Source organism: Chrysemys picta, chromosome 21, assembly GCF_011386835.1.
Source record: "Chrysemys picta bellii isolate R12L10 chromosome 21, ASM1138683v2, whole genome shotgun sequence".
NCBI lineage: Eukaryota > Metazoa > Chordata > Testudines > Emydidae > Chrysemys > Chrysemys picta.
Window position 1 is genome coordinate 11,554,540 of NC_088811.1, and position 27,700 is coordinate 11,582,239.

Sequence of the window (27,700 nt, forward strand, 5' to 3'; positions counted from 1 at the left end):
ACCCTGCCCGCTCCCCCCTCCACTCGCACAGAGCCACCTCTGCCCACGCTCCTACCACTGACATGGAGCCACCTCTGCCCCTCCCCACCCAGCAGTCCAGCCCTGCCCACTCTCCCCTCGCTGTGCAGGCTGGCTCCTGTCAGGCTTTCCCCCTCTCCCAGAAGCTGACTGAACGTTTCTCAGCAGAAGTCAGCTCTTGGCGCAGGGATGTTCCCTTTGAAAGTCAGCAGCTGTGGCTGGCGAGTGTCATTCCCAGGAGTTCCTGTGTGGCCCCAGGGGGACTGTGTTGTGGAAGGTGCACAGGGGACTAAAGGTGCCCCTGGCACCTTTTCAGAGTCGGGCTGTTCTCCCTGGGGCCTGGGCCAGATCCCCCTCGTGGTGATTTTATCCTTCCTGCCTACGGCAAATTCCATCTCTGCTTTCACCTGCATTTCCTGCCCTACGCAGCTACATGGGGCTGTTGCAGGCTGCTAAACGGGGCACATCTTCCATCCCAAGGGGTGGCTGCATTTCTGTGAGTGAAGGGATATCATACAACTAGAGAGTGCAAGGAGCTGAAAGGTGTCAGAGCTATCTCCCTCACTAACCTTATAGCAAACATGGTCTTGGCTGAAACTATAACTTATTCTCTTCTCTCCACTACACCTGCATGGGTGACATGCACAGAGACACTCAAGAGAGCACGCGCACACACACACACACACACACACACACACACACACACGCATGCACACGCACGCACATGCTCAGGAGCTGTGCAAGCAGCCAGAGACTAGGGAGGGGTCTGTTTCCCCAGAGGCATGTTTGGACCTCATTGCCTAGCTTCAGGGGCTGCAACACAGAAAGGAGACCAGGAATATTCCTGAAAGCCCAGAGACAACTTGACAAAGATCTCACCCCAGCAGCACCCTGCCTCCTCCCTCTGCCATGAATGACGGAGCCCTCTGGCACTTCCATCCCACCCCGAGCAGGGACTTCACAGCTTGGGGTGGTGGAGGGGGAACAGCTCAGACACATGGTGATGGGCACAGGATAGCAGCCTGAAGAGACTAGGAAAAGAAACGCAAAGTTCCTGCTCCCCTGAGATTTCTTCCCAGCACAAAAGGTTGCACTCTCAGGTGTTTTAGTTGGATCGGTGGGGCCGTCAACATGGCCAGTTGGGAAAGGCGGATCCTAGGGAATATAGCTACGGCTCCCACCAGCGGGGTTAAAATACAGCAGGGAAAAGCCCCCCCGCCCCCTTCACCTTCACCTACCAACCCTCTTGATGAAACCAGGATGCATGGGGGAATCATCCCCCGCCCTCCCCTCTCCCCCAATCTCCATACAGAAAGAGCTTTGTGCAAACAATAGATCAATGGATCCCCGCCCCTTCGGAAGGAAAACAAACACCAGGATCACCGCAAATTAGAGAATGTTTCGCTTCACTTCATCCAAACAGGCTGACAATTTTTTTGGGTTGTTGCCACGGCGACAGAATAACACAGCGTTCAGCCTGTTGCAGAACAATCAATTAAGTTAATGCCTCCCAGTGCCTGTTTACTCTTCCATTTAGGAGGTGCTGCTGCCTCTCTCTCTCCCCCCTCTCATCATTGCATTTTCTCCTCCTTTGCTTCTCTTCTCCATTCTCTCCTTCATTTCCCCTAAAATAAAAGTCCCTCCCTTTAACATCCTCTCCTGATGACTAACTTTTGGGAATGCCTGCCCTGAATAAAGTTTCTTCTTCTCTCTCTGCCTCATGCTCTCTCTGCCCCTCCCAGTAATACAGAGACGGGCCTTGGGAACACAACACACACCACCCCGCATGCCTTTCCATTCTCCCCTTGCAGACTGGCCAGTAATGCACAAGGTCTCTACGGACAAGTTATCACCCCAAGGGAAGCAGGGGCCACTCTCCAACAGAGACATCAGTAACTCTCCATTCAGGGACCTGGATCCCAAGCCCACTAAAGTCAATGGGAGTCCTTCCACTATTATTCTTCATTAATTATATTGAGATAACTCCTAGGGACCTGCAGAAGAGCTCTGTGTAGCTCGAAAGCTTCTCTCTCACACCAACAGAAGTTGGTCCAATAAAATATATGACCTTACTCACCTTGTCTCCCTAGGGACCCCAGTCACAGATCAGTCTCCACTGTGCTAAACACTGTACAGACATGGAACCCAAAGGTGGTCCTTGAGCAGGCTTTGGATCTGGCCCCAGGATCCCAATCTAGTAAAGCATTTAAGCACATCCCTTTGGCTTGGAGGGTGCTTAAGCAGGTGCTGAAAGTTAAGCATGTGCTTAAGTGCTTTGCTGATTTCAGGCCCAGGTGGGGAGAGCGGGAAGGTGACATGTTGGCCCTTAGAAGGAGACATGGGCAAGAGCAAAACCACGTTACCCTTTTTTTTTAGATTTTTAAATCATTAAAAGCGCTGAAAGCGTCCCCTACCCCCACCCTGTGCCCTAACGGTCTCCAGGCAGATGCAGGGTGCCAGACATCGGACAAGCCCACGCACTTCTCCCCAGTGATCTCACAGGTTTCCTTCTGCACCTCAATCAGCGTGGGCAACGAAACTTGGCCGCTCAGCTTCGCTGCCTGTTTACAGTCACTTCCACATTCCCCCCCGCCCCCCGGCCTGTGCGCCTCAGTGGTAACGCGCCTGAGCTCACACCGCACTTCACCAAGGGAATAAATATCAGAGCTCTGTGTGATAGCAGGGCCAGGGCACAGAGAGGCAAAGTGACTTGACCTGAGCAAGTGGCAGAGCCTGCAACAAAACCCTGGTCTCCTGAGTCCCAGTCTGGGCACAGCCCTTGCTCCCTGCTAGCTCGCCAGCACAGCATGGTTGTATGAAAACACATATAGATTCCAAGAGGTACTGTAGTCCCCTCCCTCTGAAAACAACATTTAAATGAAGGGCCTAGAGTAAACTAGTGGGCAGCGTCTCTTTAATGGGTAAGACAAAAGTGAGGCACACTGAGGCACAAGGGAAAACAAGGGCAGGTTTACAGCCAGCCCTGTGCAGGAATCGAAGGGCTCTGCTCACCCAGGCCAATATTTTGTAGGGCATGGGAAGGAGACGGGAAAGGGAGAGGAGAATTCAATGTGTATGCATGGGGGAAGGGAATGGGGGAAGGCAGGGGAGCCAAATAATTGCTCCCCCATCCTTCTGGCTGCAAAGCCAACATGCCAGGCTTTGGTGGGCTCCAGTGCTGGGTAGGGGCGGCAAGGGAGAGGGGGGCATTAGCATCTCTCCTGGAGAACAAGTTGCCAGCGGAACCTGTTGGAAAAGGGGCTTGTTGACTGCTCCCTGTCTGTTACAGCCCAGATTATAAGCATATTGCACAGCACTCTCTGCACGGTGCTGGGGAAATCCAATACGCTGAAAGGTTAATGCAATCAATTAGGGTGACAAGGAAGTAAAGTAAAGCCTTCCGAGTAGATGAAAGGGAGAGAGAGGAAGGGAGATGAAGACAGAGAGAAAAGCAAAGAGAAAGGAAGAACAGGGCAAGGGTTCGAGAGCAGAGAGGAGGAGACTTGGAACAGGAGACAGGCAGATGGGATTGGTCTTGTGTATTGAGGGCCCTGAGCCAGCTGAGAGAAGACTCAGTCTGTGACTTGTTCTGCCGTATGAGGGGGTGAGGGACCCCAGCGAGCCTGCCAATCACCATGCCAGCCTGGGATGGAGGATTCTCCCCAGTGTGCTGTCACTACCATACGTTAGTTGTTTCTGGTAGAGTCCACCAGGTGCCAGGTGCTGTCTAAACAGCAAAGCCAGTTGGGCTCTGCCCCAGGGCACTTACACGCAGGCCCAGGGACACAGAGTGTGGAGGTCCAGCATTGGCACTGGCCACACCTGGGAACAGCATAGTCCATAACACATCTGATTGGAGCATCAGTAAAATCCTTGCCAGGTCCCTGCTACCTGACCATGCTCAGTTGATAGAGACATAAGTGACTTCTGGCTCGGGCATAAGGCTGGTGTGGAGGGAAGAGAAGGAGAAGGGGCAAGGGGAAAAGAAGGAAAAGGAGAGTGAGGGACAGAGAAGAGGAGGAGTAGAGGAAGAGCGCTATTTCTATCTATCCATCCATCCATCCTTGTGTATCTGAGCACAGCATCTGTCCTTGGCAGCACACCGGTTGCCCCAGAGGTTCTAACTTCCTGGGTACTAGTTTACATCAGTCCCGCTGGCTGGCAAAGTCGGCCCTGTGTAGGTTTCTATGGCTGGGTTCTGCAGGGTCTCGGGCTGGATGATCCTAATGGTTTCTCTTGGCCTGGGAGTCTCTGCATCTCTGAGAGTCAAGAGCTCTCCTCTCTCGCACTGTCACCCTCAACAAACAGGCAGTGCTGGGTCTACCCTGTGAGCTCAAAGCAAACCCCTCCTAGCAGGGAGTCTCCCAAAGGAGCAATGGGCCATCTGCCTGCAGGGAGCATGCCGCAGCCCTGCACAGCATGGAGGTGCCAGCCTCACAACATGGGATAACACCGCTCCTGCAAGGCAAAGCCAAGTCATTCCCGAATGCACTGGGGGCACCTTCCCCCAGGGCCCTCAGCTCAATAAAGAGCCCACAGCCATCTCACTGGCTGCCCAGGGTTGGAGAGCAAAGGGTGGCCAGGCTCCTGCTCTCTGACCCCTAAGCAGAGCAGCACTTCATTAACCTGGGTTGGCAGGTCGGCGAGTGCAGCTGCTTCCTGCCACTGCTCTCGCTCTCGGCACGGCTAGGCCTTGGAGAACGTGACACCAGCTCGTTAGGACAAATTATTACGCCATAACCTCTGCCGCAACGTCCCTTAATATCCCTATTTAGCCAGAGACAATTGCTGGTGGGCTCCTCACTCTTAAAGCAGCCTCGCAAAGGCACGAGCACCGAGATTTCTGATCCCGCGGGACAGGAGAGAACCTAAGCACCCAGCCCAGGGACCTGCAGGAGAAGGCAGTGGAGGGAGCCTAAGCTAGGTGCTGGCTGATTGCCCCAGGCAGAAAGATGCAGGGTCACTGGGAAATCCTGGTGCTGCCAGAGCCCAGTTCACAATCCAGAAACATTGCTCTCCACAGCAGCCAGTTCTAAGTCAGATTGAGCACAAGTTCCCATCTCCCCAAGTTTTAGTGCAACAAAGTGATCTCTGTCCAAAGTGCATTGAAAAAATGAGCTGGGATTTCTGCTCAAAACCCCAGGCCAGTTTTACCCTGAAAAAGCCCCGGGTATCTCTGCGCCACCCCCAGCCAAAATATCACCCTGCATGGGGCTTTTGGTCAACTCACACCTGTTTCTCCATTTCCGTATGAACTGTTTGGGGTTTGTGAGTTTTGTTGCAATGTTAACCCTAATCGGGGCATACCAGACGAGTCCAGTGCATGGGCCTAGAAGCTGCCTCTGTGTCAGTGAAGGATCCGGAGTCCCTGCCCAAACAGGGTCCTAGCTAATAGTTCGCAGCCCACGGAGGAACAGGACAGCTCTGAACAAAGGCAGCAAGCAAGTGCCTTGCTGGGGAGGTATGGCCAGAGGCTGGTCTGGACTAATCCAGCGCTTACATGTCCTCAGAAACTCAAGGCACAACAAATGAGACAGAAACCCAGCCAAATGCCAAACTAATCCTGCCACAGAACAGACGTGGGGAGAAAGTGCCTCCCTGAACAACTGCCTCTGCCCCTGAGGAAACCAAACCTGACCCCTCTAGTAGGGGGAGTGCAGAGAGGGGGGAAACGGAAGGAAGAGAGCAAAAACAGGGAACAAGAGAAAAGAGTGAGAAGGAGAGAACGAGAGAATGAAAGAGAAGACAGAGAAAACCAAAATAGTGCCAGAGAAAAGAGAGGGAGAAAGAAAAAGGGAAAGGGAAAAGAACAGTAAAGGCAGGACAGAATGAGAGCAAAGGAAGAAGAAAGTGGATAAGGGAGAAGTGAGGGACTGAGAGGGAGAGGAAAGGGATGAGAAAAGAGCAAGAAGAAGGAGCACAGCGAGGGAGAGAGCTGTAACCAGGGTTGTGAAGCATGAAAAGGGAAGAATCTGCCTGTTCCTTTCAGCACTCGGCGCATGGTGCTCAGTGGTGACCTACACTGTGCCCGGCTGTGATCACGTTTTCAGGGCCACTGCCTGCAGATCCCAAACAATGATGGGGAGTCTTTGAAGTCAGAGAAAGAAGCCGCAATGTGAACGGGGGATTTTTTTGGGTGAGGGGGGAGAGAAAAAGTGAGTACTGAGCAGGCAGGGGAGAGAGGTTGCGAGGACAAAACAGAGAGTCGTTCCCAGCAGGGTGCCCCGAAACGAGAGAGACAAAAAGAAAACAAACAGTTTATGAGTCGGGCACATGCTGCCTGTGTCTGCGTCCCCCGCGCCGCCCGCCCCCCGCGCTCCCAGGGAGCCTTCTGTTCCCCAGCAATGATGGATGGACGCACAGGGCCATTCACTCCTGCCATGTTACAGCAGAAATATTTACATAACACTGGCCTTCCACCGGTCACCTCTGACACCGCCGGGCCCAACCCAGGGGCCCCTCTGACACAGCCTGGCCTGGGGTCTCCATCTGACACAGCCTGGCCTGGGAGCTCCTCCAGAGTTGCCCAGTCCAGCCGCAAGTCCCACTGAGGCTGCTTGGCCTGAATCCACAGGTTCAAGGGGGGCTTGGCATAAGAACTAGAAAACCAAGCTGGGTGGGGAGGACTGGTAGGGTCGTGGAGACGCCTGCAAGGCCATGAAGGAGCCAATGCCAATGCCAGAGTGGGGATTAGAAGCGTGGGGCTCCTGGCTCCCAGTCCTGTGCTCAGATCACTGCACCGTGTTTTCCTCTAAGCAATGGGATTCATTCAGCAGCCTCCCCTCCTCCTAGCCCTTTGGGTGAGGGGGGCATATACCCCTTGAGCCAGAGGGCAATGGTCTGTCTGCAATTGGGTTCACACACCCTGGGAGGCACGGGGCCACGGCCTGCTTTCCTCCTTTGCTTCTCTATCCACATAAAAGGCAGAACCAATTCACTGGGGCCAATCATCATGATCATCTCTGCTGGGCAGCCTCAGCAGCACATATGGGTTTGATACAGTCACTGTGGTCAGCCAGAGGGGGACTAATGTCTGTCTGTCCATCCCTCACATTCTCACAGATTCACCCACATGTTTGGTCAAAATGGTGGTCAACGTGGGAGGAAAGTTACCCACAACCCCCAGGCCTCCAATGCTTTTGACCATAAGGTCCAGGCTGCTCCCCTTGTCGTACTGCTGCTATCCCACTGGCAGCACCCATGAGCCCCATGCAGCTCACTTGGGCCAGCAGTGGCTGTCATGGGTCATTTATTGCAGCGCAGACGTGCACTAAGCAGGTAAGGCAGTACAGAACAGGCAGGCGCAGTAATGGGCCTGAGATCTGGCTCCGGTGCTCCCCAGAGAAGACAACCCCTCCTCTCCCCCTAACTCACTGATCCCACAGCTCTCTTTGCACCTCCTCTGCTAGGGACTCCAATACATCACTGCAAACTCCCCCTCCCCACTTCCCAGCAAGCCCTAGCATCCCCAAGTGATTCCAGAGACCTGTCGTTACCAGCAAGTTGGTACTAGCGCCCAGGTGATGGGAGGTCACAGGAGAGCCAGACCACATCAGAGCCCAGAGGGACTGATGGGAGGAGCTAGATCCAGTATCTTGATGACGCCTCAGAAAGGGTAGTGAAAACAGCCTGGGAATGGGTGTAAGTGCCCAGAAGGGAGGCTCAGGATTCTGTAGGGGCCATAACTATGGGGCAGGGAGGATGAGACCTATCCTGGGAATTGCAGTGAGATCTCAGAGGTTGTGGAGCAGTCTCCCAAGGGAAGGGGTAAAGGCCCCCTCATCCAGGACATTTAGTATGGGATTTTAAAAGGAGCCTAAAGCCATTAGGCACCCAACAACCTTTTCCACAGGATTAAGGCCCCTACCTCCTACAGACTCTGAGACTGGGAAGCCCTGGAGAAGATGCTGTAGGGAACAGTCAAACTCCCTGAGTGCTGGGGCATGGACCAAAAGTCCTTTCCAGCTCTTGCTCCAGAAGACCATGAAATCCCCACTGCAGTAACAGGGCAGCCCCAGGACCCCTGAGGAGATGGTCTGGAGAAGCTCAGGATGCAGTGGGGGACACAGACAGACCCCCCCCCCCCCCGCCACATTAGAGCCATGCTGCTGTTTTACTAGCCATGAGTCTCTGTCCCCGTCAGGGCTGAGCACAGACATCACCATCTCAGCTTGCTTCTGGTCAAACTGAGTCCAGCCCAACCTTCTAGAGACGGGGTCTCAGACACAAAGAGAGACCAAGTCCTCTTCCATCTCCTGCCATGCCAGCCCATGGGCTAAGGAGAGGAGGTAGTACAGCCTGCTCTGCCTGGCCCCTTGTGTCCATCCATGCCTTGGCATCAGCAAGGACAGTGAACACAGAGAGGAGGCCGAGAGAGGCCCTACAGAGAAGCAGGATCAGGAACCAACAGAGACTGACATGTAGAGACAAGGACACAGGGTTAGAGACACACACAGGCCATGTCTGCGCTAGACCCTCCCCACTAACCTCTCCCTCTATTGCTAACGCCAGTTCAGCCTCCCCGGTTTTAGCCCCAGTCGGAGCCCTAGTGCAGACAAGGCCACAAAGACTAGGCTACGGAATGTGAGAGACACGCAGAGGTAAAGAGAACCCAGGAGGGTTGGAGACATACCCATTGCAGCCTGGATGTCTCTCCTACCTTTCGGAGATTTCAAGGCCTGGTTTCTTGCCTTTTTTGTAGCTGTAAAGTCACTTCATCCTGAGGAGGAAAGAGAGGGAAGATGGTTAATGTCCCTGGCCCAAGAAGCCATGACACACAGGGGTGCTCAGATCAGATATAGAGGCATGACAGAGCAAGGGGCAGGCATGGGGCCCATGGGATTTGCCTGGCAACAAAGCAACCCTGCTTTGCTTTTGGCTTCATGGTGCACTGCAACGAGGCTTGTGTGCCATGCCCCTTGGGAGATTCACTGTACTCCTGCTTTGGTGCTCTAGGACAGTGACCCTCAACCTTTCCAGACTACTGTACCCCTCTCAGGAGTCTGATTTGTCTCACGTACCCCCAAGTTTCACCTTAAAAGCTACTTGCTTACAAAATCAGCTATACAAATACAAAAGTGTCACAGCCACACTATTACTGAAAAATTGCTCACATTCTCATTTTTACCATATAATTATAAAATAAATCAACTAGAATATAAATATTGTACTTACATTTCACTTTATAGTACACAGAGCCGTATAAACAAGTCACTGTCTGTATGAAATTTTCGTTTGTACAGACTTCACTAGTGCTTTTTATGCTTTTGTAAAACTAAACAAATATCTAGATGAGTTGATGTATCCCCTGGAAGACCTCTGTGTACCCCTGGTTGAGAACCACTGCTTTAGGGAGCGCTGGGATGGGGTAATGCCTACGGGGCTGGGATGGGAACAGTTAAGTGGGTAGAGGGCAACCTCTATAGGGCAGGGTTTGGCTGGGCCCTGCTTCACTGATAGGGAACAGCGACAGTGCGACAACTATGAAGTAGAAAGCCCTTTATTTTCTAGGAATTGATTTTCTTCTTCTGCTGCTGCTTTCACACATGCTCACTACAAATCACGTATAAGGTTCCTCCTGCTGGCCTCCATTTGACTCCATTTCCATGCCCCGCCCACTCTCCACCGTACCCCTCCCACTCTCTCCTGACCCCTCCTCCACTTCCACACCCCCACCCATCCATCTGACTCCACCCCAAACACCATGCTCCTCCCATTCACCCTCCTGACCCTGCCTCTCCCAGAGGCTCAGGAGCATTGTGGCAGTGATGTCACAGTGGTCAGAGGAGCTCTGACCTCCCTGGCATACAGACATGATGCTAGCCATGAGGGATGCAGTACAGGGTCACAAGGCCCAGCACTTCCTAGCCATTCATCTGCAGGCTTTAGGTATTGGGGAAAAGCAGAGAATGGGGAGCGAAGGGACAAGGAAAAAAGATAAGAAGTCCCAGTGAAACACATGAAAAGTAAATTGAATTATTTAAAACCATATGTTCCAAAAATGTGACAGAGCATAAAAGCTGCGCCATGAGACTTCCGGAGGGGGCTTATCCTGCACAGCCACCATGGGAGGAGAGCGGGGGGAGAGGGCTGACAGCTCAGAAAGCAGCCAGATACGAGGTCCCTTCTCTCAAGGAGACTGGGAAGGCGACAGAGGGCTCAGGGAGCCTGTGTGGAATGAGGAGATTTTGCCTGTTTATACTGCCCCTTCCATCTGAGGATGGCAAAGCACTAGGGTGACCAGATAAGAGGAAGAAAATATAGGGACACATGGGGGGGGAGCACACACACACACAAAAAAAGCCGGCGGAGCAAAATATCGGGACAAATTGCATCCCGACCAAAGATCGGTCGGGACTCAGGACAAACACCTAAATATCGGGACGTCTGGTCACCCTACAAAGCACTTCCCACCCATTGACAAGTCTTTCTGCATAGGCCCTGGAGAGGTGGCTGTTACCCCACTTTACAGCTGGGCCTACAGGGAGTGCACAGTGAAAGTGGCCTGCCCGAGGTCACACGCTGAGTTAGTGGCAGAACCCAGGAGTCCGCACACCGAAAGCCCTGCTCTAATTACTAGACCACACTGCATCTCCCTTACAAGGCAGCATGCTCTCTCGACCCAGTCCCCTCCCAGGAATACCACCAAAGACAGAAGAGAAGGGATCTCAGCTCTGGATGCCCAGCCACCCCTGCAGGAATTGACTGCTTGTGTTTTGGGGTCCCGGTGCTCTCTGCAATCAAACAACCACCTCCTGTCGCTCACACTCTCCCAGTTCCCGAACGCCGTGCCAGAGAAAGATGCCTGGCTTTGGCCGGGACCCAGAGTGGGAAGATCCTGATGAGAAATCCCAGATGGATGGATGGACGTAGAGTGAAAGGAGCCGCTTGTGTGAGGAAGATACATAACCATTCCGGCTCCTTCCTCCCTAATCAAACCCCACACTAACAAGGCTGGGGACACGGCTGCATTCTCCGGCAGCTACAGGGACTGACAGCTCCCCACCTGGACTCCCTCTTCCTCTGCCTCTTGGCCAGCCTGTCCACCTCCCTCCGGCTCACTTTTTCCTCCCTTTGGTTCGCTCCCTTTTGTTCTCACTCTCCCTCCCTGGGCTCTCTGTTCCTTACTCTCCCTGCCTCCCTGGCTCTACCTCCTCCGCTCCCGTGTGTGGCCAATTGTTGGGTTTGGGTTTTTAATTGTTTTTTCCCCCTTATTTCAGCCTCAGCTTATCAGTGATGCAAGAGGAATAACGCCAATTTACTTAGAATGTGTAATCCCCAAATCAGATTGGGGGATTGTATGAGGCAATATGACCTTGCATATGTCTCCATTAAAGCCAGCCAGGCCTCCTCTTGTATTCTGTGTTCCCAGTACATATTTAGACAGATAACGCTAATTGTACTTGACATGTCCTCTTAAGGATGGACTCTTCCCTCCCCCAGCTCTGCCTGACTTCCCAGCCTGACAATGCGCCAGAGCGCAGTCCGCTCAGCAGCACACCACCTGCGGGGCAGGGCATCGCCAGACATGGGCGGGGGATCTGAAAAGAACCCCCACCCCTGGCTCTGCCACTCCCCATCCCTCGGCCCGTTATGCTCATTCACTGCTATGGGGAGGGGGTCTGGCGCAGCAAGGACCGGGTGCTTCTGGGGCATGTTTAATCTGGGATTAAAAACTGTTATTGTGGCAGCCTCAAATTCTCAAATAAAATACACTCCAAGTGGCCTGCCTGTGCGGCCTGCAGGCCTCCTTGGCCTGCCCTGGCCTGCCCCTCGCCACCTACACAACTTTCCCTCTCCTCGCCTCTCCTCACTCCACCCTCTTTTCGCTGCGGTAGTTTGAGAGTCCCAGGACTGGTGCCTTCCTCAGAGTGAGGAGCCAGAGCTGGAGGGAGGGGAAGTTCTTGGGGATGGCTTAGAATCACTTCAGAGCAGCCGGGGCTCCAGGGAACATTGTCATGTGACTCCAAAGCTTCTGCGGGAGCGGAGGGGACCACTCGCCATCCCCCCTCTACTACCCCGTCTGTCTCCCTCTGAAGGAGGGGCTTTCAGCCTGCATCTCCACCAGCTCCCACAGCTGGGCAGCAAAGTCCTCTCTCTATAAATATTTATACCTGGCTACCAGCCTCTGAATCCCAGTCCCGGCTTACAGGGCTCATCGTGGAGCAAGCTGGACATCCCTCTTCCCCCGCGCCCGGCTGCGCAGCTCCGCTTGGAGCGGACAAGTGGGGGGAAGCATGTGCCAGGAAAACCAGTGAATCCCAAACTCTTTGCCAAAGTGGACTCCGATTCTCCCCCCCCCCCCCCTTCCCCTTGACACAACATCCTAATTCGACTTTTTCAGTATCTTTCCTTCAACAACCTTTTTTCCTTCCTCCCCTTCCTACCCGGCAACTGCGCATTTATTAATTCATGAGGCACTAATTAGTTCTTTGTTTAATTTTGTGTTAAACAGACTGACCGGAATGATAACGACTTGCAGCGTTGCATTACAGTCCCCAACCGCCCCTGTTTTCTGACAACAAGGGAGCGCAGCGAGACTGGCGTGATGAACCCCAATTCCCACTCCAGTTGCACTTCATTAAGTCAAAATGTGACAAGAAGCTTAGAGAGCAACTTTCAGATCGGATCGCACATAACAATTGGGCAGGAAACTTTCTGAAGGGGGGCAGTGGGAGAGGCGCTCGGAATGAAAGCTGGCACTGGCGCGCAATTCCCACGGCGCACTCATCTTAAAGGAACAGCGCACAGGTTGAGCCAGGCAGGCGGATTGTGTGTGTTTGGGGGGGTGGGGGGGAAGGTCTCCTCTCAGCAGCTGAGCAAACCAGCGGGCACGGCAGGAGGCAGCGTGCTGCAAAACTTTGCAGGCGTTGGGGTTTCGCTTGCGGGTGGCACAGCGGTTGGTAGTAGGGTCTGAGCAGGTCAGGACTCCAGGGGTTCCACTTCCATGCTGCATCACCTGGGTTCCTTTAAGACGAGTCCTTTTCCCCACCCTAGCACCACCTACCTTGGTGATGCGGTGGGTGATCCTAGGCTGGAAGGGGCTATTTGAGTGTAAAGAGCTATTGGGATCATTACAGAGTTCATGGGGCTGCACAGGGAGGGGCAGCGTATCCATGCGCACGTTCTCTTCTCTACATGTGAGTTGGAGTGCTGGTGAGAAGTTAACCCAGGAGAGCACGGATTGTCTGCTCACTGGGGCGGGGGCTGTGCATTCCTATAGGGTTGTACAGTGCCTGGTATGCTTTGGGTACTACTGCAATCTAAAACAACAACAAATCTAAAGGCAAGTTACAGCTTGGTAAGCGGCAGAGCAAACTCTCCCCCTGCCCCCACCCCTGCCGAGAGCTTCCCCAAACACACATGGAAAGTGGAGTTCAGTCTCTACGGTCCACTCAGTCCTTGAGCTCTCTGCTGAGACAGCCAACAAGTGGACCAGCTTAGCAGCAAGCCCAGCTGTGAGTTCTGGAATGTGGACACGTGTCTGGACTGGACCGAGTACTTGCGGAGGAAGGATGAGGTGTGATTATTCTTCTGCGCGGCCCAATGAATGGCTGTCAGGTGGCAGTGAGCTTGGGCTAGATTTGAACCCGTCCTGTTGGAGCAAAAGGCTCTGTAGCCCATTCCCAACCTGCAAGCTGCCCAGTCCCCGTTCTTCTGGCTCACAGATGTGCAGGATTTGTCACCACCAGATCTGCAAAGAGGCTGGACAAAGATGAGAAAACCCAAAATGGCTTAAAATACCAGCAGACAGCAGCACACGTCAGAAGAGGCAAAAGGGAACTTATGGCTCACCAGACCATAGGTGCTGGAACTAGGGGTGCTGGGGGTACTGCCACATCCCCTGGCTTGAAGTTTCCATCATATATAGGTTTTACATCATATGCAGGGTTTACAGTTTGGTTCAATAGCTCTCAGCACCCCCACTATACAACTTGTTCCAAGCAACCCTGCACCAGACATTTGCTTTCTCCATCTATTCAGAACAAATATTCTCCCCATGGATATGTGTGTGCTGCAGGGATACCTCAGTGAGAATGAGCCAGCCGAGGCCACAAGTGAGATGAGTTGGGAGGTCTCAACCCAGCCTCTAGTAGACACTTACCCACATCACTCACTAAAAAGAAAAGAAATCTCCTAATTAACGGAGAGTCCTTGCTTTGGAGATGCCCAAGGCTAGAATAACAGCTCAGGATGTAAGAGGGTTAGCAGAGCCTCGGAGTAGACTAGCAGAGGGGGCTGAAGGTCAGGACTGAGGTGCAATGGCTGGATTGTGTGGGAATGCAAGGCTAGGATAGCAAGAGCTGAGCCAGAGGTGCTGAGGGACCAGACTGGAGGAACAATGGGTGCTGGAGGTCCAAGTTGAGGTGCACTGGCAGGAACCTGCACTGCACCTGTCCACACTCGAGTTAACAGCCTCTCTCACTTTTGCGAGCTCTAAAACCAACAGAAGTTTATTCAAAAGGGTACTTGGAGGGGTAGAGGCCCGGCCATGGCAAGGTGACACATCATGGCATTTGCCACAACAGTCATGGCTGCATCCGCATTGAGTTGTACCAGCTGATCCGCAGGCTCTAGACTTTGTACTGATTTGTGTTTTCCATGCAGCAGAGGACCCAGTTCCTGCATGATGGAAATAGCACAAAGACATCAGCTCTCCTCTGTTTTCAGTTCCACAGATGCTCCTGGTGGCCATGAAAAACATGCTCAGATATAAACCTTGAGCTAGTGGGGCTTAGCAGGTCGGAGGGAGAGAATGCACTGAGGAGCTGTGAAGAGGGACAACTGAGAAAGTCCAGGAGTCACTAGCAAGAAGAAGTGTCCTGGGCTCTCTCCAGCCTGACAAACCAAGGCAGATAAAGAGAGCAGCCCAAGCCCAGCCCCCCACCGCCAGGATGGATGCCCAGCCCAGCTCAGCCCAGCAGCACGAGGATGGACAGGTGCTAGGACGAGAGTCCAGCCCAGCCCCCAAAAGCACTGAGCCCAGCCCAACCCCAAGCACTGGAATGAGCACCTGGCCCAGCCTCCCATGTCCCTCCCAGTCGTAAGGGGACCAGACAGCAGCACGGGACAACAGTCCGCTTTCCTGCCATGGCCCATGGGAGCAGTGGGAGAGGCTGGCAAGACGAGCTGAGGAGCTAGGCATGGCAGAGAGAGCAAGCCGGGGCTTAGCAGGAAGAGAAGACGCCATCAGGCCTCCAGCCCGAAGCTCTGGCTCTGACTCTGGATAATTACATCCAGTTCCCCACTCCTCCTATTGATCCTGGTTTTGTCAGAGCAAAACAAATAGGCTGAACGGGAAGATACGGAAGGGAAACACATTTTGTCTTCCTGCTTCCCCCATGGCAGTGGCAGCTACGCCCATCAGACTTGTTAGCCAGCTCCCAATCCCCCGCAGCCCCGTGCAAAGAGCAGAGCCCTGCGCTCTAAACCTAGCTAGCCAGCAGCAAAAACAGCTCATGACCTGCCCCCAAAACAAGGTGTCCCATCCTCCAGCTAGGGTGACCAGATGTCTCGATTTTATAGGGACAGTCCCGATTTTTGGGTCTTTTTCTTATATACGCTCCTATTACCTCCCACCCCCTGTCCCGATTTTTCACATTTGCTGTCTGGTCACCCTACCTCCAGCCCACAGTCTCTGTAACTAGGAAGAGCTCTCCTCCTGGGCTTGTTCTCCCCACTCCTCTCCCTCCCCTCCGTCTGGCAGTTTCTTTCTCATGAGAGAGAAAGAGAGAGGAAATTATTGCAATGACAGAAAACAGCAGAGACCCCCTCGCCCAGACTCTCGTCCACACCCACCTGCCCTCTGGGGATCTGGGGAGAAGCTGCTCCCTCACTGTCCCAAAGAATCTCCAGTTGGCTTGCAACGAGCACCCCTATAAAGGGGGGAGCTGGGAAATCCCAATCCTCTCCCTCCCCTTTTTCTTTGCTGAAACCTGTCGACAGGGCCGGCACTTCCACTAGGCAACCCTAGGCAGTCGCCTAGGGCGGCAGGATTTGGGGGGCGGCATTTTGCCATCCTTTGCGGAAATTCGGCGGCAGGGGGTCCTTCCGCTCTGGGTCTTCGGCGGCAGGTCCTTCACTCGCTCCAGGACCCACCGCCGAAGTGCCCCGAAGACGCAGAGCGGAAAGACCAGCAAAAACCCTGGCGCTGCTCCTGCCTGTTGAGTGGAGGCGAGCTTGGCCCAGCAACAGCTAACAGGAAGGGAAGGGAGAAAAGTCTGCCGTGAGGAGCTGGGACATGACTGGCATCCCTGGTGATGCCCCGGTTATCTAGGTGACCCCCGGCCATCTCTCCAGGGGCTAGAGCCATGAAAGGGATAGCATGGAATGAACAAGAGCAAAGATAATCATCCTACACAATCAACCCTGGCTCTTTGCATGGATGCCATCAACAAGGAAAGGCCATGGACACTGGCTACGAAATGCATATTACAAAAGCCCCACCACATTGGTCAAGCATAACAGGAGTGGAAGGGAGAGGGACAAGCATAAAGGGGGAGTCCGGGAGGGGATTCTCTTCTCCTAACCCCCCTACCCGCCATCTGCAAAACACAGCAAACCCCCAACTTGGCAATGGGTCGCCATGGCCTGGCTCCTGCTAATTTGCTGTCAGGCTGCCTAAGCAAACCAATTAAAACAAATCATTCATTATAAAGTCGAGAGAAGGAATGGAGAACTGGAAAGGGTAGGGAGGAAAGAAAGATGATGGGAAAGAAAGTGGGGGAACAGAGAGACTTTGGGGGAGGCAGACAATAAATGAGAAGGGACAGGGTGGACCCTGATCTATCTAGCACCCAGTTCCAGGTGGGGTCAATGCGACTAGTGGCGCAGGGATGTGGGGTGGAGAGGGGGAGCTAGCACTGTTACTGCCTGAGGGTGAAACAGAAAGCAAAGTGAAATGGGGAGCGCTACAGTGATGGGTTGGGATAGATCGGATTAGACAGTTTGTCAGAGTTGGATGGATAAACAGAGGGCCAGGTACTCAGCTGGTGTAAGCTGGCATCACTCTGTGGAAGCCCATGGATCGACACACACCAGCTGGACGCTGCCACTCCATTCCCTTCCTGGCACGGAGCAGCCCTTGGCTGCCTAGACAGCCACAGTGCCGTCAGTGAGACTCCGGGAGGAGTGGGTAAGGCTCGGGCAAAGGGCAGCTGGGCCCTTGGCTGTAGGCAGTTGGACAGATACAGAGCAAGGAGGAGGAAAGCACAGTGCGGGCAAAGTGAGCAGGAAGGGGAAAGCAGCGCATACCAGGACCCAGGAGCTCTGTCTTATCCCCTTTCTCCTTCTGTGGTGGGGTTACCAGCTCTCCTGGAGCAAATGCCTCAGAGGGGGATGAAAAATGGGACAGTTATGAAAAGCCCCTGATTATGCGGATTTGGACGGGGCCCTCGCAGGCCCCACTCAGGCTGACTAAATTACTGTCGATCCTGCCGGCTCCCCAATGAGCCAGTGCCGCAAAGAACCCGGGCAGCTGTCAATGCCGCCAACACGCCCCCCCCGACCCCCCACCGCCACCTCCATCCCAATTCTGTTTTGTTCCCCTTCCCCGCACACTCCCCAACTCCGGCCTTTTGAAACGCCTCAGGTCCGTGTCAGCCCAGTGGATGGCTGGGGAGAGGGGCAGCGTCATGGAAACAGGCCCTTTCCTGGAGAAACATGCTGTTCTCCCCCACTCCGTCCCAAGTCCCCCTTTTGAGAAGCTGTCAGGATCCTGAGTGAGTGTCACACGACCCAAGGACCAGGCGTGACCAAGCCTATTTTCTGCCTCAAATTTGATTGATTAAAAAACTTTTTAAGAAAACCATGTTAAAAGACAAAAAAAAAAAAAAAGAGGAAAGAAAAAAAATAGAAAGGGACAAGTGTGTGTGGGGGGGAGGCCAATGCGCTGGGTTTCCTTGGCAATAGCACCAGGGGATGAGTGTCAGAAGCGGCTAAACAGCATAACCAGGCCAAAAAGAAAGGTCAAAGGAAGCATGAAACTTTTAACACAACAGTGATTAAGATAATGATGAGGCAGGGGACCCCAGGAAAAAGAAAACCGTGCACAAACACACACCACACACTCCAGGTGACGGGCTGGATGAGAAGAGGCAAGAGGGTTTGTTGGGACTTTGGGAGGATTTGGGCACAGGACTGGAGGAAACAAACAAAGTTGGGGGTTTGGGGGGTTACTGTGTTTTTTTTTAAGCTGGCTGCCCGGATGGTGGGGAAAATAGCACCAGACCGAAGATAGTGACTCCACCCATGCCAACAGGATGCACTTGCCAAGCGCATTGGCCAATGTGTCAGCAAAGAGGGGTTTGAATTTGCTCACGATTGGGTTTCTTATGACACTGCACCTTGACCGCAGAAGGGCTGGTGTAAATCAGCATAGCCCCAGTGACTTCAATAGGGCTGTGATGATTTATGTCTGCTCAGGATCCAGTCCTTTGCTTTAAGTGGCAGGGGTAGAAACTCCTCAGAAAATGTCCAGAGGAAATCAATTCTGCTTTTGGTCTCTTTATTAGCACACTGATCTCCCTACTCTGGCTGTCTCTCTGCACCCGTCGCCTTGTCTCCAAACTCCATTCTCTCGCTTTCTCCCCCCCCCCACCCTTCCCTTTCTTTTTTTCCTCCCGCCTCCTCTCTCTCTTTCTAGTTGCCTTTCTCTCAGGTTTCCTCTGCAGATCCCACTCTCCATTTCCCCCAGCCACCCCTCTGCCAAAGATGGAGCACTGCACAACAGGACCGGGAGTCCCCATGGGCCATGTTGCCATAGTAGAGAGGAGTGCAGCTGGGTTGTAGAACTCCATGGCTGGCTAATGGGCTGTGCAGGTCTCCATCCGCCAATTCTGCCCTGCTAAATGTGGCCCCTCTCCCTGTCTTATTTTAGGGCTTCCTGGATCTGCTTCACACTGACATCTGCCTGTGCAAGCCTGTATCAAAAACAAATCTAGACTGACTGGGTCAGAGTGCTGCCAACTCCTGGGATTTTATGGAAAGTCTCACAATATTTGTTTCTTTTTTAAATCCCCAGCTCCCGGAGTCATGGGGTTACATGAGAATCTCAGCTTAGCTTTTATTTTAAAAAGCCAGTGTCAAGCCCTCCCGGTTGCTGAGAAAAGCTAAAAACCGTGACCCCTAAAAGCTCAAAACCCAGCAAGCAAAGAAAAAAGAACCCAATATTTGTTGTTTCTTAAAATGTCATGATTTTTAAGCCCATCTCATGGGGCCTGACATGATATTTGGAGGCTTGGGGTTGGCAATGCCAAGACCAACAGCCAGAAAACAAATCAAACCTCAGACACAAGCTCCCTTCCAGCTCTCCTGCTTGGAAACTTGCCTGGGTGGTGGAAAGTCTGGCCTCCCTAATGCAAATCAACCATCAGTACGCAAATCCCAGGGGCAGGAGTCCCTCTGTTCACTGATATGGCTGGCGAGGGAGGAAGAGAGGAGGTGGTAGTTCTGGGGAACAAACTGGCCATTGTGCATGGAATCCTCCCTCCCACTTTTCGCACTGCACAGCTGGCAAGGTCCACGGGGATGGAGGAGAGGGTTGCGCCCCTAAAGGCATGATGGGCTGAAGGTCTGACCCAGAATGGCAAAGCCCATGCTTGCCATAAACTTCTGCTGCCCTGGTACAGCAGTTTTGTTTTGTTGGGGGGGGGGGGGGTGTTGCAGAGGGATGGAATCTCTGTATTATCACTTTTAGCCCCCCCCCCCCCCCCAATGATGCTACAGCATTCCTCGCTCTCCATGGGATAAGGAGGGCTGGACATGGCACTTGGCAACTGCACCTGACACTCTAATCTGTGTTGGGCTTGGCCCATTTGAGCCTGGGATGCTTTATAAAGTGTTGTTAAGGTCAACAAAGGGACAAGGAAATGCCCCCTCTGAGCCAGAGCTGCCGGCTTCACTCACACTAACTGCCATCAGCCCTGGGCAGCCAAGACAGCTACTGGAGAGCAAGCTGGATCACATCCTGCCTCAAAGCACCAGCCAACTTGCCGTTGCAGAGCCTTGTTGCGGCTGACGGTGCAAGAGGCAGAGTGGCACAGCTGGGTTTGCAGAGCCCAGTTGGGGCCGGTACCATATGACTAGTAAATTGAGCCCATGTGATGTGGCAGGCAGGGAGAGGGAATCCCATGAGGTCATTTTTCTGATAAGGGCACTTGGAGTTTCAGAGCCCCCTTCCTCCTCCCCTCTCCGGGGAACCAGGCTGCTGCTGGATTGTTCGCCACACCACTGGTCTGGATCAGGTGGAACGAAGGACTCCAGAGTTCACCAAGAAAGTACATGTCAGGCTGTGGGTGGGATGGCCTGGAAATGCTTTCGTGGAGGATGGAAGGGTGTGAAATAACCCGAGAGCGTGCTTCAACCTCAGGAAAGTTATAAACAGTCACCTGGGCAACACTGCCACCTGCACACAAGACATATCCCCCTTGGGCAACGCTCACAAACATTCAGCTAAGCGCCTGTCTACATTCAGACTTGGTGCGCAGCAAGACAGGAGTGAACCTATAGTACACTAGCCTGCCTCACACTAACTGTCCATGTGAACCCTGCTACCATGCACTAAGAGTTCTAGAGTGCACTTTGACGTTTGCACACAAACATGGACACATGTCCACTAACACACGCCCTCCCAATAAACAAATGCACATAACCTCACGCTTGTACAAGGGTAGCCGTAGGGTCTGATGATCCGGCCCCGCTGACATCAATGGAAATGTTGCTACTAAATTTAATGATAGCAGACTTAGGCCTATAAAACATAATTCTCTCTCACACTCCCCTCTCCCCACTACCTAAGAAGTCTAAAGGCCAGGTGTCTGATTACAGGGCAACCAAACTCGCATAATTTGTTTAGTTTGCAGAACTAGTTCAAGTTCCCGAGTAAAAAAAACATTTTAATAATAATGATTTTGTAAACTTTCAGTTAATGTTTTTCTTTGAATTATTTTTTTGTTTTGTTTTTTTGGTGTGGCAACCAAAACACAAAAATGTCTGGGTTCTGTATTTTTGCCAAAAAACCAACATTTTTTGGTGAAAACAGATTGTTTTTTTCTGCCAAATGTTTCAATGCAAAATTTTCTGAGCACCTGTATTCATGAATCTTCTTCTCCTGATTCCCCCATCCCAGATCATTTAAATCCATGGTCTTTTGCAAAGAGTGATTGAGTCAAACAAATGTTTTTAGCTAGAAGAGCAGCTTATGCGCTGTAAAGCCTGTGCGCGCCTATACGGCACAAGCCAGGGTCTTCTAGGACGGAGGTATCATTTGAAAAGCTACACAGATTTATAGACTGCATGGGCCTGATTCCCCATAGAATAGACTCATAGGGTTAGAAGGGACTACAAGGGTCATCTAGTCTAATCTCCTGCCAAGATGTTGGATTTGTTGTGTCTAAAACCATCCAAGACAAGCCATGCACTAATGAAATGCAGCATGTTTAGTATTGTCAACTCCAAGCAGTCAAGCATCAGGAATTAGGTCCCCAAAATTATGAGACTGGCTTAAAAATCATGAGATTTTTAAAAAATATAACAACAAATGCTGGGTTCTTTTAATTCACCTTCTGAGCTTGGGGTCTTCGGGGGGGACACACTTTCAGTCTTTTTTCTCATGAACCACAAGGGCTACAAACTTTTTTTTTTTTTAATGGAAGCTGAGATTCACAAGTAGTCACTTGACTCCAGGAAGTGGGGCTTGAAGAAAAACACCAAATATTGCCAGGCTCGTGATAAAATCATGACAGTTGACAACACTGTGTTTAGTTTAGTGCTGAAATGAAGTGCACTAAACAGTCCATGATGATACCAAGGATACCTGAAAATGTTTTTAAGTCCTTTTCCTACACATTTTAAAAACAACCCTTTCACACTCACACAAAACCCCTTCAAGGGACAAACAAATCAACGTTAGCTAAAGCTGAGCAAAAACATTCACAATGAAATTAAAAATTCTCTGTATTAGGAGATGTTTTTATTTTATTCCGTACTCATGAAAACAGTCCTATCTTTTTTTTTTAAAGAAAGCAAAAATCTTGAGATTTTCCACTCAAATATAAGAATGCTGCTGAGTGACAACAGGCCCACTTTCATCAAAACATTCTTAATCTCCAGTGAAAACAGAACTTTGCATTTCTAAAAGTCATTCTGGTGAAGATGGATTTTCATGTCAAAATGTGCAAAAATTCCTATTTTCAGCTGTTGGGGGTGGAATTGGCAACTTTGCAAAGCATGAAAATTTCAGTCACAAAAATTACCTGGAACAAAAATGCAAATAATCTCCTTTAAGCACTTTTTCCAACACCCCTGGTAATAGTCCCGAGGGTTACCAAAGAGGCAACTTTTATTAGCAGGCTGTTTACTTGTGGGAGCCCTGTATACTGATCAGATAAGCTCACTGCCAAATAAAAGAACAGTGATAAGCCAGATCCCTTTCTCATGCAGCGTTTGATTCAGCCGATTCTCCTGCAATCCACTCAGTGACATGGCCTACAGCCCAGCACTGGCATATTCCCCAAGCTCCCAGGTTCCCAATTGAGTCACTTCCCAAGGCACACACCCAGACATGTGTCCTCGTCCTTGCAGGGCCAGCCCCCTGCCCTCCCCCACACACAACCCCCCTGCCACAGAGAACTGTCAGGAGAACACAAGCAAAAGCTGCTTCTTGACAGCGAGTCATTTATATTTTAGCTTCGTTCCATTATCCTAACGAATCCTTCATCAGCAGATGCAATATTAACAGCAGAAAATCAGCTCATTACATCCAGGGGGATTTCATCAAGTCGACAATCATGAATGCAGCTCCCCAAGCCTGGGAGAGGACAGTGCTTTAGTTATTTATTTGTGTGTCATTTAAGGGGCTTTTGGGAGGGAAAGGGGAGGTCCTTTCCAGGTAATCGACACATCCTGGAGCTTCAAGGAATAATCTGCAGGCCCTCTGGACCACAGACACACACACTCTCAGCTGGTACAGTGCCCAGGCCCATTCACAACCATCACCACTATTTAAAAATCATTAGAGCTCAGAGGTGGACAGGGCTTTTCTTCATTGAATTCAGGCTATGGGAGAGTGTCTACACCCTGAATTATTCCTCCCCTTGTGTCTACATACATCTGGATTGGCTGATCTGGTACCTCTACTCCAGGCAGGGCTCACCCTGCAATGCTACCAAGGGCCCCCTATCACATTGCCCCCTCCTCATCCAAGTGTAATGTCCCAAAAGGCATCACGTGCATGCAAAAAGGCTGGGATTTTGTGATGAACTTCCTAGGGAAGGGGCAGACAGGCTAATCCATAATGGGGAGGGGTGGAGGAACAGAGAACACCAACAGTCTAGAACAGTGTCAGGCAGTAGTTTGGGGCTGTTTCTCTCCAATTCAGCTCAATGAAACACCAACCTATCTGTATATGACACAGGCAATGAATGCAAAGTGTGAGCCTTCAGGTTATTGTCTTTAAAGAATGTGCTACAAAGCTAATTCACGGCTCCCTCCAGCGTACGGATGGTGCAATAGGAGGGGGGATCGCAGCCCCCCACCTGGGACAGCAGCCATGCAGCGTACAAGGGACATTCATAGCTCCCCAGGCTACTGATGGTGTGATATAGGTGTATTCCAAGCTGCCAACATAGTGGCGACACAGCGCAGTGGGATATGTGGATGATGGTGCACAGAGTCTGGTTGGAGAAACACATCCAAACTGCAATGGGCCAAAGGTGCATCGCTCTTGCCAGTCAGCGTGAGAGCCCAAACCCACTGCAATTTCCCAACCTGCCTGTACTCCTGCCTTACCAGATGGGGATCCTGTTCTACCCAAATCCCACGGAAGCCAATCGGAGCCACCTGCAGCTCACAGCTGAGGGCAGCCCTCCCTTTCACAGATGCTAGACAGCTGCTCTGCACAGACCTGGGATCCCTCTGGGGAATGGGATATTTCCTGCTGGGTTCTCACTCTCACATCCTGGATGCTGCCACTGCCACATCACTCAACGCCTGGGACACGATAGCTCCAGCTAAAAGACCGACAGCCTGGCTTCTGGAGCTTCCCATCTCTGCCGCGGGAGGAGATTCCGACGGGCCTCCCACAGAACCCTGCCAGCTCATTGCCAACGTCAAGCGGACCACTGGTGGAGCCATGCCTACCCCACCTAACCCCCTCCCCCGCCTGCCGGGCCCCGTGCACCGAATGCCTCTGCGCTGGAGCAGGATGACAGCTTTGATGGGGACCAGCCCGGAGCTCAGCCCTCTCCAGCCATCCAGCTCAAACAGGGCTTTGATGGGCATTTTATATTTTCCCATCAGGGACTGGATTTCCGCACAGCAAGGAATATGTTCCCGGGACGTCAACTCCAATCTCTCCCACGCTCTGACAGAATTAAGCTCCGGTTTGTCCGACAACATCCCAAAGTGTAAGAAACTGGGGACAGACTCTCTAATCAGGCTGTAGGACAAAGGCCTGGGCTGACCCTGTCACTTCCACTTACTCTTGCTGTCTGTCTTAGTCCCCCACCCCTTTCGGCCCCCTCCCTCTCCCTCTTTCCCCACCCTGCCCCTCCCATACCCAACACAGCTGGGCTAATCCTGCTCCTCCTGCGTCCAGAGCAAATCCTCCCCAGTGTAAACCAATCCTGGGAATTTTTATTAGATTATCAGCCTGCCAGCTGAGTGCCAGCTGGACTAATCCTAATCAGGGCTGATTTCTATTAGCCATCTTCGGGAGGGAGCTAAACTGTCCCAGCACCCCTTGCTCCCTCTGCCTGCACCGATACAGCCCACGGCTCATTTTATGAGGCTCGCTCTTTTAAATTCACTACTGGGGATGCAAGCTGGGCGGCCTGAAGGCCTCTGCATAGCCCACCTCCACAGAACATCCTGGGTACCAGCAGCGCTAGCTTCGCCCAGGCACTGCTCTGTCATTGTGCCTTGACCCCATTCTGGAGGCAGGGCTCCGGGGACACTCTCCATGGCCCATTCAGCCCTAGGCCTCCCTATTGGTACCGCCAACAAGGGGGCCAGTTGGTGCTAAGTTTAAGGCAGCTTTTTGGGAGGGGCCTGCTAGGAAGTGGGCTGAGATATAATAGTCATTTCATACAGGCCACCTAGCAGCCATCAGCATGAGTGACCACAGCCAGGACAGTGACTGCACTTGGTCTACATCCATGTGGGAATCTCACCAGAGGGAGTTTGCAGACAGAGTCCCAGAGCTCTACCCTCTTATGCAGGCCTACGCAATCTGCTGTGGGCAGAAACAGAGGCAGATAACAAGATGACAGTTCATGAGTTGACCAAGGGAAGTAGAGATCCTGAAACAAGAGCAAGCCAACATCTAATGCTCAGCATACAAAGTTTTCACCCTTGATGCTTCACCCTCCCCTAGGGCCCGATTCTGCTCTTAGATACACTAGTGTAAACTGGGAATAACCGCACAGAGCACTGCCAGCAATGCAGAGTGGTGTAACTGAGAGCAGACTCAGGCACTCTCTCTCTTCTCTTTGGTCTGGCCTACAGCAGAAAAGACAGCTTGCTTGGTGGCGTCCCTAGGAGACAGTTAAACAGATCCGGGTGGATGCAGAGAGCGCAGCAGGCTTCCTGATGACAGAGGGAGAGATGGGGGACTTGGTTCAAACCCTCTGGAAACCACATCAAACAAGCCTGCGGGTGAGAGCCAAGAGGAGATGATCTGTTGATGTCTGCATATGTGTGTAAGCAGAGGAGAGAGGGGGATCGAGAGAAAGAGGAGTAGAAATTAATGGAAAGAAGTGAGGAAGTGCGAGATCAGGAAGGGGCCAGGACAGTTACAGTGTGCATTGCCTGCATAACAGATGGAAATTATTAACAATAAACGTAAATCAGAATACACACTATGCCCTCCTCTACCCCATCCATCTCAGGATCTCAAAGTGCTATAGAAACATAGGGCCAGACTCTCTATTGGGGTAAGTCAGTGTAACTCCACTGACTTAAATGGAGCTCTGCCAATTTGATCCTGCTTAGGATCAGGCCCATTAATTCTAGATCTGCCTCAATCCCCTTGTGTATTTATTATTACTGTAGCCACTATTAGTCCCATTTTAGAGAGGCTCAGAGACGTGAACTGATGAACTGACTTGCCTGCACTGAGTTAGTAGCAGAGCTCGGCCCAGAACCCAGGAGCCCTGACTCCCAGTCCTGTGCTCTAACCACCAAATCATGGTTCGACTCATCTACAAAGCAAAGTGCCTAGTAATAATAATAGTAATAACGTGAAAATTCCTCGTAACACAGAGCCGCCCCTGCCCGAGCCTGCTCAGATCGCACCTGCCTCCCATAAACGTGCAGATAGGAGTGACGAGATGCTTTTGGTGGTTTGTTTTTCCGTTCAGTGCAGGAGGGTCCCAGGACATCACTGAGCGCAACAGCCTGACTCTGCTTGTGTCTCTATCCCTCTGGGTGATGGGGAACTCACTCAAATTAGCACCTGAATCCAGTCTCTCTGCCTGCTGAGGCTTGCCCCTCACCAGCATGGGCACTGGGACAAACTCCCCTGGGGAACAGATCCCCCACCCCCCAGTTCACTTTTCATACTAGACAGCAAGCTGGGCCTGGTCTGGTCAGGTTCCAGTCTGAAACCAACTGGCTCCAATGTTCAGGGTGTCTGGGCTGGGGGTTCCAGTCTGTTACAGAAAGTGGGGCAGGCAGGGATATTCTGCTCTGGCTCTAAATGCCAATGTTTGTTCTAGCGACATCTCTACACAGATGGGACACGCTAGTCTAAAACACTCTCCCTCCAAAGAAACGCGACAGCACTGGAGTCTTCTACTCCTTACCAGACAGCAGGCAGGCACAGAGCCTAAACTCCAGGCCCCAGGACTTTGGGACTCCTCTTCTCCCCCTCCCTCCCTGCTAGTTTTCTCCATTAGGGCTCCGGGCCTTGGCATTCACTGGCTCAACCCCCATGGCAGTTCTGCTCTTTGGGATCAGGAGGAGGGAGTCAGAGCTCCCCAGCCCAATGGCACCCCTCCGCCCGACTACTCTCTCTCTGCCCCTTCCAGGTATTATTTGCGCCTCCCCCAATCCAGCTCTCCCTTGCAAAAACTCCCTTTCCAGAACAGGGGAGGAGACCCGCCGCTGGAGCACGGGAGCAGGCGTCAAGTGAAGGACCGTTGGGAGAGCTGGTTCTGCTTATCGCTCCTGCCCAACACAGGGACAAGCCAGGCAAACCAGGCACCTCGTTGGGGCTCAGCCAGACCAGGGATTAAACAGGGATGTTGGGGCTTTTAAATAACAAGGTGCAGGTCTTGTTTCCCTCCCTAGCCTGAGGGGGGGCGGGCGGAGGTGAGAGGGGCGGGGGGGGGAAGGGGAGGGAGGGATCAGAGGCAAAGGGGAAGGGAGGGGGAGAAGCGAGTGAGTGTGGGGGGGAGGGAGAACTGAGAAGGGCTAAGAGGGAGGTGTGAGGGGGCAGGACTGGAGGGAGGAGAGGTAGAGGGGTAATATGCAGGCATGAAGAGTTGAGGGGGAAGGGCCTGAAGATGGAGGGATAGGAGATAAGAGGGAGGTGTGAGGGGGGAGGAGTGAAAGGTAACGGGGGGGGGGCCACATGAGAGGGGAGAATAAGTTGCTTTTTCGCTTTTCAAAGAGCTCTCCTGGTAGCGGTGACAATGGCGCAGATCCGGCAGCGAAGTGACCCTGGGACCTGGAGGGGAGTGTG

The 27,700-nt window shown here is 52.4% G+C and overlaps 1 protein-coding gene across 2 annotated transcripts in view; it reads right to left on the minus strand.

Annotated features, from left to right (window-relative positions):
• Window positions 1-27,700, minus strand: part of CASZ1 (castor zinc finger 1) — a 262,171-nt gene that overhangs the window by 135,093 nt on the left and 99,378 nt on the right. The window contains exon 3 of one of the 2 annotated variants that reach the window (XM_008167238.4): window positions 8,651-8,737. In XM_008167238.4, the coding sequence (XP_008165460.2) occupies window positions 8,651-8,654 (4 nt within the window). In that variant the 5' untranslated portion in view covers window positions 8,655-8,737. The remainder of the gene's footprint in view (window positions 1-8,650; window positions 8,738-27,700) is intronic. The other variant, XM_008167240.4, reaches the window with a different exon arrangement.